Source organism: Chelonoidis abingdonii, chromosome 1 (genome assembly GCF_003597395.2).
Source record: "Chelonoidis abingdonii isolate Lonesome George chromosome 1, CheloAbing_2.0, whole genome shotgun sequence".
NCBI lineage: Eukaryota > Metazoa > Chordata > Testudines > Testudinidae > Chelonoidis > Chelonoidis abingdonii.
In genome coordinates this window covers 32,247,272-32,263,476 of record NC_133769.1, presented here as the reverse complement: position 1 = coordinate 32,263,476, position 16,205 = coordinate 32,247,272, and the positions used below count along the sequence as shown (strand labels likewise).

At 42.5% G+C, this 16,205-nt stretch overlaps 1 protein-coding gene and 1 long non-coding RNA gene across 2 annotated transcripts in view; one reads left to right on the top strand and one right to left on the bottom strand.

Moving 5' to 3' along the window:
* The window catches only part of CPNE8 (copine 8), a 246,775-nt gene that overhangs the window by 5,877 nt on the left and 224,693 nt on the right, over positions 1-16,205 (bottom strand). The window contains 1 exon segment of the mRNA XM_075064967.1: positions 11,159-11,232. Coding sequence (XP_074921068.1) covers positions 11,159-11,232 — 74 coding nt within the window.
* LOC142046736 (uncharacterized) overlaps positions 1-16,205 on the top strand; it is a 471,037-nt gene that overhangs the window by 264,854 nt on the left and 189,978 nt on the right. The window lies entirely within an intron of this gene.

Here is a 16,205-nt window from a genome sequence, read left to right as displayed (position 1 = left end):
TTTTATTTTTTTTTTGAGAGGGGATAACCAGAACAGAACACAGTATTCAAGATGTGGGCGTACTATGGATTTATATAGTGGCATTATGATATTTTTATTAATCCCTTTCTTAATGTTTCCTAACAGTCCATCAGCTTTTTTGACTCCCACTGCACACTGAGCAAATGTTGGCAAAGAACTATCCATGATGATGCCAAGATTTTTTTAAAGTGGTAACAGCTAATTTACATCCCATCATTTTATATGTATATTTGGGATTATATTTTCCAATGTGCATTACTTTGCACTTATCAACTTTGGACTGCCATTTTGTTGCCCAGTCACTGAGTTTTGTGAGACCCCTTTGCAACTCTTTGCAGTCAGCTCTGGACTTAACTATCTTGAGTAATTTTGCATCATCTGCCTATTTTGCCACCTTACTGTTAGGTCCCTTTTTCACATCATTTATTAATATGTTGGGCAGCACAGGTCTCAGGACAGATCCATTGGGGGCCCCTTTATTTACCTCTCTCCATTGTGAAAACTGACCATTTATTCCTACCCTTCTTTTCCTATCTTTTATCCAGTTACTCATCCATCAGAGAACCTTCCCTCTTATCCCATGACTGCTTACTTTCTGAAAGTCCAAGTACATTATATCAACTGAATCACACTTGTACACACACTTTCTGACACCCTCAAAGAATTCTAACAGATAGGTGAAGCATGATTTCCCTTTACAAAAGCTGTGTTGACTGTTCTCCAACATATTGTGTTCATCTATGTATGTGATCATTCAGTTCCTTACTCTAGTTTCAACCAGTTTTCCTAGTACTGAAGTTAGGCTTAATTGCCAGGATTGCCTCTGGAGCCTTTTTTTAAAAAATCAGCATTACATTAGCTATCCTGCAGCTATCTGGTACAGAGGCTGATTTGAGTAATAGGTTACATACCACAGTCAGTAGTTCTGCAATTTCAGAATGCTTGGGTGATTATCATCTGGTCCTGGTGATTTATTAGTGTTTAATTTATTGATTTGTTCCAAAATCTCCTTTATCAATACCTCAATTTGGGACAGTACCTCAGATTTGTCGCCCAAAAAGAATGGCTCAGGTTTGAGATTCAACCTCACACCCTCTGTAATGAAGACCAATGCGAAGTATTCATTTAGCTTTTCCGCAAGAGCCCTATCTTCCTTGAGGCTCCTTTAGCACCTCAAACTTCCCTGGAGCCAGAGATCCCAAGGCTACAATCTCCCAGGTAAACTGGCTCACAGGGCTATCCGCTCAGGAGTCTGGCAGCCCAGGGAGCTAGCTAGCTCAGGAGTCTGGACGCCTCAGGGTTCCTGGCCTCAGGACAGTCTACATGGCAAGGCTACCCTGGAACAGCAGACCCTCAGTGAAACTGACATTCAGTGACCAGGTGGGTAAGGTAATATCTTTTATTGGACCAACTTCTGTTGGTGAAAGAGACAAAATTTCAAGTTAGAGACAAGCTTTTGAGCCTGTGTAACTTGAAAGTTTGTCTCTTCCATCAACAGAAGTTGGTCCAATAAAAGATATTACCTCACTCACCTTGTGTCTCTAATATCCTGAGACTAATAGGCTACAACAACACTGCAAACAACATTTAGTGACCAGTCAGTTGAACATTTTTAATTTTGGAAGTACCACGTTTTGGTGTTTCCAAAATGAATTTTGCAATTCACCAAGAAATTTTGGCAAATTTTGTTTTATTCTGATGCAGAATTAACCCAAATTCCAAAAATCCAAAATATCTTGTTAAGTGAAAAAATGTGAGTTTCAACCAGCTCTAGTATTCACATAGCTTAGAGATATTTCATGCTGTCTACGGACTCAGGAAGACAAGACTGTATTAATGCTAGTGGGAGAGAATTGACAGAGAAAGATAAACAAATTGAATAGTCAGAAGGAGTGGGAGACAGCGAATGAGACATATACAGGGAGAAAGAAAAAGACAAAAAAAGATTGTGTCTACACTTTAAAGTGTCAGAAAAAAAAGTCTGCTCGTTCTACTACCAGTTCAGCTAAACAAGCAGTAGCACTGGTGTGAAATGGTGTATTTCTAAAATTTCTTAAATGCAGACAAGGCCACAAAGGTACACGAAAGAGAGATGCATACAAAAGGAGGAGTGAGAGAGGGGCATGTCACTGCAAAGATTGCAAAGAATGTAATACACACAGGAGGAGTGGGGAAAAGACCGGAGGATTGGCTTTGAAGATCATAATGGTCATCTAATATTACCTCCAGAAGTAAACAGTGAAGAGCACACAGCACTGACATAATGTACATATTGGGACCTATATTTAGGAGTCAAGTTGCTGCATTTCTATTTAATTAAAATACTTAACATCTGTCCCAATAGTTAAAATCTAGCATGTCACACAGAAAAACATTCTTCTTACTTTACATTTAACTAAATTGTTAGTTTTATAAAAAGCAAATCAATTTTATCTAGTCTGACAGTTATAAACTATACTACAGGTGGGGTTTAGATCAAATCCCTGCTTGTGAATATAAAGGTCATGCTGGATTTAAAGGGTTTGATGACATCTCTTTTTATTTATTTAGATATCTTATTTAGCTTTCTATTACTTAGCCGAACAAAAAAATCACAAAATAATATTGCCTTCAGCTAATTAAGTAAGTGTCTTACTGATTTGTAACAGGGCTCTGAATTAAACAAATTAATAGTGAATATAAATGAATGAGTTTTGTTAAAATGTTTTGCATACTCCAAGAATACCAAAAAAATTAAAAAACAACACCATCAATTGTGCATTGCTGTTTGTAACTTACCACTGAGAGTGGGATTAGTTTTTTTGGTTAACTGTGTTTTCACAAGTCTATCATTTTGCTAGGAAATATTGAAATGTGTTACCAATGTTTAAAAAAAAAAACCGTTTAGTTAAGTTTATAGTTCGACTGCAAAATTGCTGTCTGCTGTTTGGAGACACTGCTATAGTCATTGCATGAATGAAGAATATATGCAGTCTATCCTTGATCACTAAGAAGTGCTATGGTAGTGGTGATGAAGGAGGTATTTCTCTTTGATTACTTTTGAGTTGCGTGTCTTCTCTCCACCCTCAATTTTACAGTCATTCTTTTGCCAAAACTGAATCTAAAATCCAGAATGGATCCCAGCACATCTTAATATCACATTTGCATTGTGGCTCAAGCTTGGCATGCCTCTCTCTAGTGGAGTGGTCACCCGCTCCTGCCCTGAGAGGTTTAAAGACAGCCCTGGAAGAGGGCTGGTGCAGGGAAAAGCAGCTACCAGTCTGCTTGGGGAAGCAGCCGCAGCTGGGCCACGCCTCAATCAGGCCTCAGCTGGCCCTTTATAAGAGGGCAGTGGGCAAGGAGCAGTCAGACTCCCTCTAGCTTCTGAGAAGGAGGGACCTGGCTGCAGGGACCTGAGCAGAGCAGGGCTGGAGAAAGGCAGAGCAACTGGGGAGGCTCCAGCCTGGAAAGCCCCAGGCTGCGGCCGAGCAGAAGGCCAACGGGTATTGGGGGTTGCAGAGGAAAGCCCAGGTTTAGGCAAAGGCAGCAAGTCCAAACCTAACCTTGCTGGTGATGAGTAGGCTGATACTACAGTCTGCCCAAGGGTGTGGGGGCTAGACGATGACTGGCAGTAGCCTTATACTAAGGTGAGGTGGGGATAGTGAGTGGGGGTTCCCTGGAGAGGGGAGACCCCGAGACTGAGGGGTGTATGGCCAAGGGGCAGCACCCAAGATAATAGAGGACCAGGTCTGGGAGGGACACAGGGACCAAGAGGCAGTGGGACACCGGCCTGGGGAGGGTGCTTCGGAGGCTGGACGAGCTAATTCCCAGAGACTACCAGCAGGAGGCACCACAGGGGTGAGTCCCACATTGTTGCACTGTCTTACCAGCAGATGTTTTTTCCCCATGTTGCAGAAAACAAAAAAAGGATATTCCTTACATTTCTGAAACCAGAGCTACTTCCAAAATGATTGAAAAAAATTATCTTCCTTTCTGTAAGTGTTGTTGTTTGAGATATGTTACACATGCCCATTCCACTGACAATTGTCAGAGATTTTTCCCTCAACAGTGCCCACTGAGGCAGCATGAGTGCCTGCTGGTGCCTTACACCGCTCCATGAAGGTATAAAGGGTTGCACTGCCCTCTCAGTTCCTTCTGACCCAAAAGGCACTGATAGAAAGGGGAAGCAGGGCAGGTCATGGAATGGATATGTGCAACACATCTCAGAGAACAACAGTTACAGAAAGGCAGGTAACCAATTTTTCACCTCTGAATGACTGCATATGTCCAATCCATTGTAGGTGACTCACAAGCAGTTTGAACTGGAGGGTGGCTTGGAGTCTACTTGAAAAGGACTTTGTAGGACTACCGATCCAAATCTGCCACTGACTCTAGATTGTTGAGAGATGGCATAGTGAGAGGCAAATGAATGGACCAATGACCAGGTTGCTGCCCTACAAATGTTTAGAATGAGAACATGAGCCAGAAACTCTGTGAAAGTTGCCTGAGACCTAGATGAGTGAGCCATCACTTTACTTGGAGGTGCAATATCAGCCAATCAGTAGCATAAATTAATACAGCTGGAAATCCAGGAAGAGATCCTTTGGGTAGGTACTGTGTGGCCATTTACTCTGCCTGAAACTGAAACAAAGAGCTGAGAGCCTGATCCAGGTAAAAAGCCAAAGCTTTTCTAACATCTGGAGTATGGAGCTTTTCATCCCCTTTACTCAGATGAGGCTTTGGAAAGAAAGTTGGTAAATAAATTGCTTGATTAATGTGAAATCGCAAACCACTTTAGACAGGAATTTTGTCTGAGGTTGAAGGAAACATTGTCCCTAAGGAAGACTGTATTAGAGAGGCTCTGCTACTAAAGCTTGCAATTCCCCTACTCTCCTGGCCAAGGTTATAGAAACCAAGAAAGTCACCTTTATAGACCACTGTAACAGAGAACAAGATGCTAGTGGCTTAGAGAAAGGATCTATCCATTTTGTCAGAACTCAATTTAAACTTCACTGTGGAACTGGGATGTGAACCTGTGGGTATAATCTGTGCAAACACTTTAGAAATCTGATGGACATGGGGTTTGAAAAAAACGATTGGTTATCCACAGGTGAGTGGAAACCAGAGAGAGCTGCCAAATGGACACTTTTGGAACTAAAAACTAACACTTGTTGTTTCAAAAACAGAAGATAGTCCAAGATATGGTAAAATGGAGCTTGACGTGGAGGGATGCCTCTTTGAATGGACCAAATGGAGACTCTTTTCCATTTAGCAAGATATGTAGACCTAGCTGAAGGCTTACTACTATTTAGCAGAACTTCCCACAACCCCTTAGAGCAAACTTGTTCTGAGGTTGTCAACCATGAAGTATCTACACTGTCAGATGGAGAGCCTGGGAGTTAAGATGAAGGAGGTGGCCATGGTCTTGTGAGATCACATCCACATCTCTTAGGAATAGCAGTGGAAGTCTGACTGATAGGGCTAGTAGAGTTGAAAAATAATGTTGACAAGGCCATGCTGGGGCTAGTAAAATGAGATGAGTGGAATCTTTCTTGACTTCAGACAAGACTATGGGCAGGAGCAGAACTGGAGGGAAGGCAGATTAGGGTAAGAGGAAAGCATCTGTCACTGAACCTGGGCTGCGACTCACTTGAGCTAACAAAAAGTCATCTTTTTTGTTTCTTTAGTTGCAAACAGGTCCACTTGGTGAGTTCCCCATGGCTGCAAAATGGCCCTAGAGAGATACCTGGCTGAAGAGACCACTCCTGGCGACCTGCAAAACAACTTGATCAAGTGGTCTACTTTGAGCTCCCAGAAGGTAAGCAGTTCTCAGGTTGAAGGAACTGGCAACGCAGAAATTCCAAAGGAGGATCGCCTCCTGGCATAAATTTGTCAAATGGTCTGTCCCTGGCTGGTTTAAATGGAACATGGCTGCTATGTTGTCCATGTACCAACAAGTTCCACCCCTTCATATGCAGAAGGAATGCCATATGAGATAAATAGATGGCCTGAAGGTTCCTGATATATATAGCCTTAGGCTCTGAGTCTGAAGGGGACCAAGTGAGCTCCCCAACCTAGATCTGATGCATTTGTGATTAGAGGGAGTAATTCTTGTGGACAGGCAAAGGGACTATCTTTGCAAACATTTGCAGGTTCTACCAACTAGTCCAATGAGGACAAGAACTGAGCAGGTACTAGAACTACCATGTCGGTATGCTGATGGGCCAGAGAGGCTAGTCAACCCTGTAGTTCTCTGAGGTACAGCATGACACATTGCACCACATAAGTGCAAGCTGCCATGTGCCCTAGAAGTTTGAGGCAATTTTGAACAGCGATGACAGAGTGCACTTTTCAATCTAAAGCAATGTTCTGCAATATCTGGAACCTCTGCTTCAACAGGAAAGCCCTGGCCTTTGTAGAATCCAGGACTGCCACAAAATCCTTTTAATGGACATCAGGATCAATTTCTTTATATTGATTAGCAGACCTGGTGCATTGAAAGTGGACTGAATAGTGTCTATGCTGGAGATAAGAGATAATCTTATCAACTATCTTATCTGAAAAGACCAAGAGACCTTAAAATGGGAGGTCTTGAATGGCTTGTTGCACCTCTGAGGGAAGACCTGATAACTGCAATCTATATGAACGCTGCATACTGATGGTGGGGAAGCCAAAGATCAAGCTGCAGAGTCTGCAGCATCGCTTGCAAGTGAATTTCATTTCACAGCAGCTAACTCCTGCTTACCTCATCAAGGAGCTTGTCTTTGAATTTCAGGATATTATCTCACAGGTTTAAATCTTATCTCAGCAGAGTCTGCTGGTTCATAATCCCAAGCTGTAAACCTCCTGTGGAATAAAGCTGAAGGGAAGTGGTTATAGAAGTGCTCAAATCTCTGTGAATGGACATATCTTCCTTCCACCCTTTTAGCAGTGGGAGGCAGGGAAGATGGGTTTGCCATAAAACTTTGACAGGTTCCAGGATAAGCTCATTAATAGGGAGAGCAACCCTAGAGAGCCTCTTGCAGAGACTAAAATGTCCATGAGCCTGTGTGACCTTTCTTGCACCTCTTTTGGTTGGATAGCCAGAGCTGCAGCTACCTTCCTCAACAAGTCTTGATATGAGCCCTGACATCATCAGGAGGGGAAGAAGTAGACTCAGTTACTAATGCCCCATCAGGAGATGATGATGAAGAGGCCAAGGGTTGTTGAGGCAGTCCTCCCTCCAGCTCATCCACAGGAAAGTCCTGAGTGCATGGTTCCCTCTGCATAGTAGCAATTCTTCTATGCATTTCTTCCAATCCCAGTACTGAGTGAGATTCCTGAACAGCAGGAGAAACTGGCATCGACAGGTTAAACAAGTCTCTGGCTGCCGCCAAAGTCTCTGGCGCAAACTGCACTGGAAAGAGCTCTTGAGTTTGAGGTACTGAGAGGTGTACTGATCCCTCAGGGACTGGTCTCAATGGACCCTTCTTGGGCTCTGGAGTCAGCACTCCATCCTGGCTTATTGACTGTCTGGAGGTGCCTCTTCTTTGAGTGCACCTCCAAGTCCTAACCTCGGCTTGGTGCCTTCACTGTAGACTTCAAAGGAGCCATTACTTAGTGTTTGGGAATCTCATGGTTTCTCTTCTTAGGCACCTGTGACTAGGCTCTGCCTCTGGTCTCAGAACAGGGCGAGCACTTCTAGCTGAAATGGACATGCTCAGTACCCATTCTGAGTGGGAAGGTTCCCATGGTGGATGAAGTGCAAACTGCATAAGTAGGTACTTGAGTCTTGCAGCCCTGTCCTTTTTCTGATCAAGGTTTGAATCCCCTATAAATGTTACATTTGTCACTCACATGCGCTTTTCCCAGACACTTAAGGCACCTGGAGGTGTGGGTCACTCACTGGCATACTTGTTACATGAGTGTCAGGTCTTGAAGCCAGGAGAATAAGGTGTTTTGTCTAGTACAGCCTGGTACCCAGCTAGAAACTGTTAATCCTATTACAGAAAATTAATATCCTAAACCTATTCTTATATCTAAATCTATACAAATACATTACATTAGACTAAAAACTAACTCTACAGGTACTACTGAAGTAAGACTTGGAGATGCAAAGATTGGAGCTCCAACAATCATCGCTGGTGGAAGGAAGGAACTGAGGGGCATCAGGGGCACCAGAGGAGGCTGACACTGCCCCAATAAGTACTGCTGAGGAAAAAAATCTCTGACAACTGTGCATGAGGCATGTACATACCTACAGAGGAATGGACACTGACTCAAAGAAGAAAGCTTTGTTACTTTCACATGTATAGTTAGAGTACCTAACAATTTCATGGCCATGAAAAATGTGCCACGGACTGTGAAACAAGCCCTTCGCTATGAAATCCAATCTCCCCTTGTTCCTAAGAGCGCCGCAGCAAAGGGGGGTCCTAGCTCCAGCTGGGCTGGGGAGGGACAGGATGTGCCCCTACCCCCCTGCTGCAGGATGCTCTGGAACTGGACAGCAGCCCAGAGGTTCCTGCAGCTAGAGGAGACTTGTGGAGGTGGGTCCAATCTTCCCCCTGTTGTTGGGAGTGCCCCAGCAAGGGGGCTCCTAGCTCCAGCTGGCCTGGGAAGGGACAGGACTTGTCCATCCCTTGTACAGCTGCTCTGGGTTGAGGGGGAGACCAGACCCACCTCCGGGTGCCTTTCAGCTGCTGCAGGACACTCTGGGATGGGGCAACAACCCCCCCGAGGTTCCTGCAGCTGGAGGAGGCTTGTGGAGTTGGATCTGATCTTCCCTGTGCTGCTGGAATTCCCATCAAAGGGGGGTCCTAGCTCTGGCTGGACTGGAGGAGGGACAGGACTTGCTCCTTCCCTGCAGGGCTTCTCTTGAGTATCTCTTCCGGCTGCAGATAGCTCCACACCCCTTCCTCCCCACTCGCTTCCTGTCCCCCTCCCTTGGCAGCTGCTTGGGGAGGGGACATTGTACAGGGAACTCCTCCCCACACCCTAGCTGTAGGAGGTTGCTGCCTTCAGAGTCCAGCTCTGAAATTAGCACAGAAATGAGGGTGACAATCTTATGACCCCTCCTACAACAGGTTTGTGACCCCCCAATCCCCTTTTGGGTCAGGACCCCCATGGATACAACACTGTGAAATTTCAGATTTAAATATCTGAAAACATGAAATTTACCAATTTTCAAATCCTATGGCCATGAAATTGACCATAATGGACAATGAATTTGGTAGGGCCCTAGGTATAGTGTTACAGAGTCCAAGTGTAGTTTGACTTCTGTTGTCTTTAAAGATGAGTAAAGAATGAGTACTCATTCCTGAGGAAGTGTTCCCTGTTAATCAGGAAAAAAGTGGAAAGACAAATGTTAGTACAACACTATATTGTGAGGCTAAAACAGATAAAAGGTAATTCTAATGTACCATGTAGTTACTCAGACTTGGTTGCCTTGATTTCATCTCTATATAATAACTGAATTATTAACATGAATTACACTGCTCTACAGCCAAAATGCTTCTGAAATAAATGTAGTCAAACTTTACTAATTCTGGGTCACTGAGAACGAAAATGATGCTTAAAATTGTTGAGGCTCAGTCTACGCTGTTGGGCTCAGACTACAGCAGTGGAATTCCTGTCAGCGTGATGTTAGGGTTTCCAATGTTCCGCTGAACCTATCCAAACAGGATCTTTTCATTCTTCTTCATGGAAGGTGAACTTGTAGGCCTGCAACATACATCGATGGTGGATGGCAGCCCTCAACACGTTCACGATCCAATGAGTGGGAGACTGTCATTGATTCATCGAAGAACGAGTCTTAAATTGTTTGCTGCATACTTAATGGCAACGTTTTGGCATCAAATTCCATCGGTCATGCAATCCATATGAGAACCTATGACAACATGAACAACTTTTTGAGGTTATAAACTATGACCAACATAGTGGCAAGCTTTGTTGCGATTTGAAACATTGTGCCTCTCTGCTTGGTCTCAGACTGGATACACAAGTACTGCTGTTTTCTCTGCGAATGTATAGTCGTGCAAGAAGATTCCACTACATCAAGAAAGATGCCACCAACATCATTGGAGCTGTGAGGAAAAGTGTCAGCACCACCACTTGTTGGAATCAAGGAAGATTTTGCCACCCTTACACATCAAAGCTGGTCTGAGAAAAACTTTGTCAAGGCACACAAGCAGCTTTTCAGTACCATCCGTGAAAATTTCCAAGCTTAATGAAGCTAAGATGAAGTGTCTTGTTGGTCTCAGATTCGTGAACTTTCTCCGAGATATCATTTGACCATGCAACTGCGTGCAAGGAAAAGACGTCATGCGAAAGCCTCCAGTTTGGCAATATTTTCTCGGAAACAACAAGGCAGACAACTATCAGTGTTGGTGGAAAACTCCTCTAGCATACAAAAGCCTTGTGCAACATTGTCCACTAAAGAATACATTTTTGGCACTCTCATCTAGATTTGTTTTCCACCGAGACTGCGGAGCAGTGAGCGACGAGCAGTCGAGCGATTTCACCAGGACATTGCAACAACAGAAACGCTATCAGGGCAAATGGAGCCATCAGTGCTTGCAGACTATGCTGGACAGTGATAAGAATGCTTCCATTGAATGAATGCAAAAGACCAAGCAAGAAGCTCCGAGTAAACACTGAACTAGCTAAACTATGTACATAATAGTTCTTTGCCTTTGTTTCATTAAATAAATGTTATTTATATAAACTTTTGCTGATTTTTGAAGTGTTCATAAACAGGACAGTGAAATAGTATCATTAAAGCAACCATAAACACATGAAAAGACCTAGGTTTACAATTTATGATTAAAACTCTACTATCTACACGATATACACAGACATAAAATGTAAAAAATTAAATATCTTAGAAACAGTAGCCAATCAGTTGTTTTAATTGTCACATTTGAATTCAGCACATCAAAATACATAATAAATACCACATTTTATCTCTGAAGTAGACGACTTCTCAAAAATTGTAGACCAGTGTTACAATACTAGGTGATGCGTACTTGTTTTGAACACTTTCTTCAATGGGAAATGCATTATCAGCTAATATCTAATGCATTCTTAAATTTTATACATCGATATTCCTAGTACATACAAAATACTTCAATTTGAACAATGTTTACTTTTATCAATGCACATTAATAATAATTTCTCTCACCTGTACAATATCCCTTTCTGCATATTTTCCTCTTGAGGAGACTCTGACTACATCACCATCCAATTCTTCCATAGCTTAAAAAAAAAAAAAAAAAAGGTAGTTTATCCACTTGCCATTTCAGCCACCCAACAAAACTATGTTATCAAAAAGAAATTTTAGATCCTTCTGAACCCACAGCAACAAAAATCCTCTCTCTCTATTAATTTAAGGCATCTCTTAAGATCCCCTTTTATACAAAATGTATAAGGTACAGTAGTTAATTTGCACCCTCCTACCATTCACAGAACGACGTTTCTTGTATTTATAGTTTTATTTACTACTTTAGTGCAAAATAAACCCTGGTATGGAAAGCCAGTACAAAACTTTTTGGATCATTTAACTCCGACCCCACTCTAGAGCTGTAGTCTATAAATTGGAGTAGCAGTAACATGGAAACAGCACTGTAGCCCTAATCCCAGATTTGAGTGTGGGACTCTCTTCTAACTCCCATTCCTTCAGTTAACTGAACTTTATCGGTAAAATAAATTTCACAAATGATTCTCTATTTCTCTCCCAGGTAAAGAAATCTTTTTCCTTAGCTTTTGACACCTTTTGGTATGGCATGAGGCAGGAGTGATTCAACCTTGCATCTGGAAATGTAATGACTGTCACTGTCTAGTAGTAACAAACTCTTAGATTATGCTAGTAAATTGATCACGTAACTTTAGGTAAGGAATTTGTTCAGTGTTTACATATTTTTTTTAATTTGACAGGGCATAACTGATTTGCATGTGAATATCTACAGCACAATAATAAACACTCATACCCCACATGTATAGAACTAGACAAACTAAAGTGATTTTCTATTCTAAAAAGTGACTAAAAACGACACCGCACTCTAATGGTCTCTCAATGATTTCGAGAGCAAATGTGCTTAGTTTACAAGTAATTTTTTTCTCTCTCCATGAACCTAACCTGGAATATAAATAGAAGTTTGATATTTTTTTTTTCTTCCTTGTGCATCAGAACCAGTAATAAGAGTTCTGCAGGTCAAAATCTGCTCTAAGTGACACCTGTGCAAATCCACTGCCACTGATTCCTCAGACATTCATTTTTTCCTTTTTGATTTTTTTCCATCAGTTTCGCTGCTGAGGCTATCACTGCTGTATATATCACCTGAAGCTTAGCTAATAAAAAAACTGAAGTAAAAATACCATAAGTGATTAGATCCTTTTTGTAAACGATTTTCTTCTGTGCTGGGTCATAATACTAAAGTCTAGGAAGATGAGAAGTTTTTTGCCTTCAACCATAAGTTACTTTTTTTTGTAAACTATTTCCAGAAGACATCAGAAAGTGTTGTGATCTTTGTACTACCCACTGAATTGAGCTCCAAGTTAGAGTTTTGTGGTATCACATTTATTCTGCGTAGATGGATTGAAAACTGATTCAAAGCTAATTGTACAAGTGTTATTTTTAATGAGATGCACCATATTCTGAAGTCTTTAAAATGCTCAACTTTCTGGCTATAATTTGGTTTGCAAGTTGTTCTATCTAGAACTGGTTGAACGGAAATGTCCTATTCTTCAAACCTGAAATGTCTTATAGAAGCAAGCCCAGTTCAATGAACTTTTGATCATTCACAGATAGTGTTCTGTTGGACCTTGCAAAAGTTCCCTGCCAACTCACCTAGTGGGTTGCTGGGGCCCATAGGCTTCTAGAGACAAGGCTCCAGGACAAACCTACCATGTAGACTGCTCTGGGACTGGGGATCCTGGTCTTCCAGGGACTATAGTAACAAAGCAGCCCCACCATGATGCCTTGGCTCTAGTAGAGTGCGCAGTTACATGGCCCGAAGGGAGACGGGCCAGGTCGTAACACGCCCGTATACAGGACGTCACCCACGAGGAGATCCTCTGCGAGGAGACTGGCAACCCTTTAACTCGCTCAGCTACGGCGACAAAGAGTTGGGTGGATTTACGGAACGGTTTGGTCCGCTCTATATAAAAGGCGAGGTTTAGGAACAGTGCGCTTTCATCAGGAGTGTCTTGGAGGCGTGGTCGGCCTCCTTCTTGGGTCCCGGTCCTAAATGCCTTGCAGAATGTGCACTTCTCGGAATAATATGTGCGATTCCCGGCCAGGGCACTTAAGAGGCGTGTGCGCTGGCGTGGGATCGCTGTGCATCGGCTTTTGTACAGGCCGAGCACGCGTTGAACCCTGGCAACCCAGGGATGGAGCCGGCACCGGGGCTGGCGAGAGGGCTAGTGCTCCCGAACCTCAGCTAACTATATACAGACTATCACTACCGACTATACTTATGACTAGGTAAACCTATAATTAAACTACACTAGAACTTAGAAACAATAAACGAAGAGAAGCTGGAGGGACGTGGAGGTTCAGCTATGCGTTCGCCGCTCACAGTTTTTCCAAGACTTTACACGGCGGGTAAGAAGGAACTGAGGGCGAGCGGGCCGGCAAGGGGGATTATATACCCGCGTCATGGCGCCCCTCTAGGGGGCGACTTGGCCGGACCCATGTGAGTTTGCTGGGGGTAAGTCTTTCGTACGAACGTGGCACGCGCAGCGCATAACCTTATTGAATGGTATATGAGCAATCCACTCGAAGAAGAAGCCTGGGCTTCCAGGGTTCTGTGGGCTCTGAGGCAGACCTACCCTTGTGGACTACCCACAGAAATCCAGGGTCGCAGCTCACATAGTGGACTGCTGGACCAGAGGATTCCAGCTTACCAGGGTCTGTGTTAACCTTACCAACATGGACTTTCTGTGGAGCTGGAAGCTGGAAACCCTAGAGGCTCTGGGCGCGTCAGGCCCCTGCCTGGCTAGAGCTGGTATGTCCCTTAGGGTGGTACGGGATCTGTGGCAGCTTCATGTGCGTTACTTGGGCTGGGCTGCGTACTCAGGGGCTTCAGATGCCTGGGATAGCTGCTCCCTGTTACTGCCAAATCCCAAGTGGCGAGCTCGGGAGCCAGCTGGCTGAGGTGTCTTGTGAGCCTTGTGATTGCAGCTCTTGAGCCAATCCGTATGTCTGGCTGCCCCAGAGTCATACACTCTGGGAGTCCCTAAGCAGCTAATGACTGGAAATTGACATTTTTTGTAAGTTCCACTGCTGTATGTAATGTGAAACTTGGGATAGTGTCAATCTAGTCAGAGCTTTGCTAATCTTGGGGGGGGGACATGATTTTGTTTGGGAAACACCAATGTGCTGGTTGTTTCCAGGTTTTTTGGGGGATTTTCTGGTTCATGAGACATTTTTTTGAAAATTTTTTGATTTTGGTCTGATCTGTGAAATTAAGTCCCCATCTTCTGAAATATCAAGTTTCTCGATAACTTAGAAAACCAAGTTTGGACAGCTGTATGTTCTCTTCCTTGATTTACGCCGACATCATTGGGGATGATTCATTTTTTAACTCACCAGCTGTAAATTTTTATTTAGTTTGAGGGTTCCAGTTTTGAGAGAACTGCCTATAGTTCTGTAACTGATGTGATTCCCAAGGTTCTTTTTCTGGGAGAGATAATGCTCTGGGAGATTCAGTTTGTCGGCTAGTGTTTAAAGCAGAAAGATTTATAGGAGTCTTCTTGTTTTCCATTCTTCCCCCGTCCCATGTTTATGGCACTTGAATGTAAGACATAATTACTTAGTTTTCTCTTCCAGTTCAGGACAGAAAGGGATGCTCCCTCTGCCTAGGCCAGAATAGCCTATCAGTGTGCTTTGCCAATTTCCTCCTTTTTAAGTTTTGGTCTAACCCCATCCCCAAGCCTTAATATTAGGAAGCCCTTTTCAAGATATAGCAAATTTTGCATGAGTTAGTGATATTTTAAAGGAAATTATAAAACATGTGTAATGTCCTGTTAGTTCAATGTTGGCCATATCAAGGTATTTCATCAGTTGCCATTATGTTTAGTAAGGTTTTACGGGGATTGCAACGTCTTTCAGTGCATGATGGTACCACTGGTCAGTGTTTCGCAGGACTGGCTAATGGAGGGAAAAATGGATTTGTTTAATTCTGGACACTCAGTTTGGGGTGTGAAATCTTGATGAGTTATTGTATCTTATCCTTGCTGATCCCTACTTTTCTGAGTTCCTGTCTTATTCAGTGGTGATCTTTTCTTGTTGTGTTTTCATTTACTGGGATCTGGGCAGTCGCTATGGTTTTTTTGTCCGTTTCTCAGGTCTTAAGACAACTCTTAAATTGAAAGGTTTGAGAGACATAAAATCTTCCGATGGGCAGGTTTATTTTCATTTATTGACCACTCCAGGGTTTCTTTGCATCTTCCACTACTGCAATCTGGTACCCTGTTTACAATTTAAGATTAGCATATTTTGGCACTAATTGGACCATTGGACTGATTCCAGTAGAGCCATACTGTTGATGTTCCTCCTAATGACAGACAAATTATAAGGCACATGAACTGCAAGTTCTTTCTCTTATTAGTTGTAGTACTCTTTTAACCTTTGCCATACTTTTTACTTATGAGGATATTGGCAAAGTATATGGCTTCTTTTTTGCTGTTGAAGACAAAAATGGAAAACATATCCTATTTATACACAACGTGGTAGGCATGGAGAGGACTAAGTTTGTTTTAACGACGATAATGTTGGGTAAACTGTCATCATTTCCACACACACACTATCACACACACACACTCCCTCAAATAAAAGTTTTAATACTTCCATTGATGTATTCAAATTTACAGTATTAGTGTTATAATGGAAAATGTTGCTTGGAGGGAACATAACATTGATTATTTAAGGGATTTTACTTTGCATATTTTGATATATCCGATATTTGACAAGTTGTGTGGTTTTAATGGTTCTAAAGCTTTAGAATTCTTCAACATTACTGTCATTGAGAAATTATTGCCCTCTGCTGCAACCATTTTGTCTGAGCCATCCTCTAAAATTTACTGCAGTATTGAAAACTTCAATATAGTTTTTAAAACAAGGAAAAAAAATGCATAATTAAACCCTAATTTCATATTGTAACAGTGAAAATATAATTTTGATAACACAAAAAATGCTTAAAACAACATTGTATCGATTATCTCTCTCT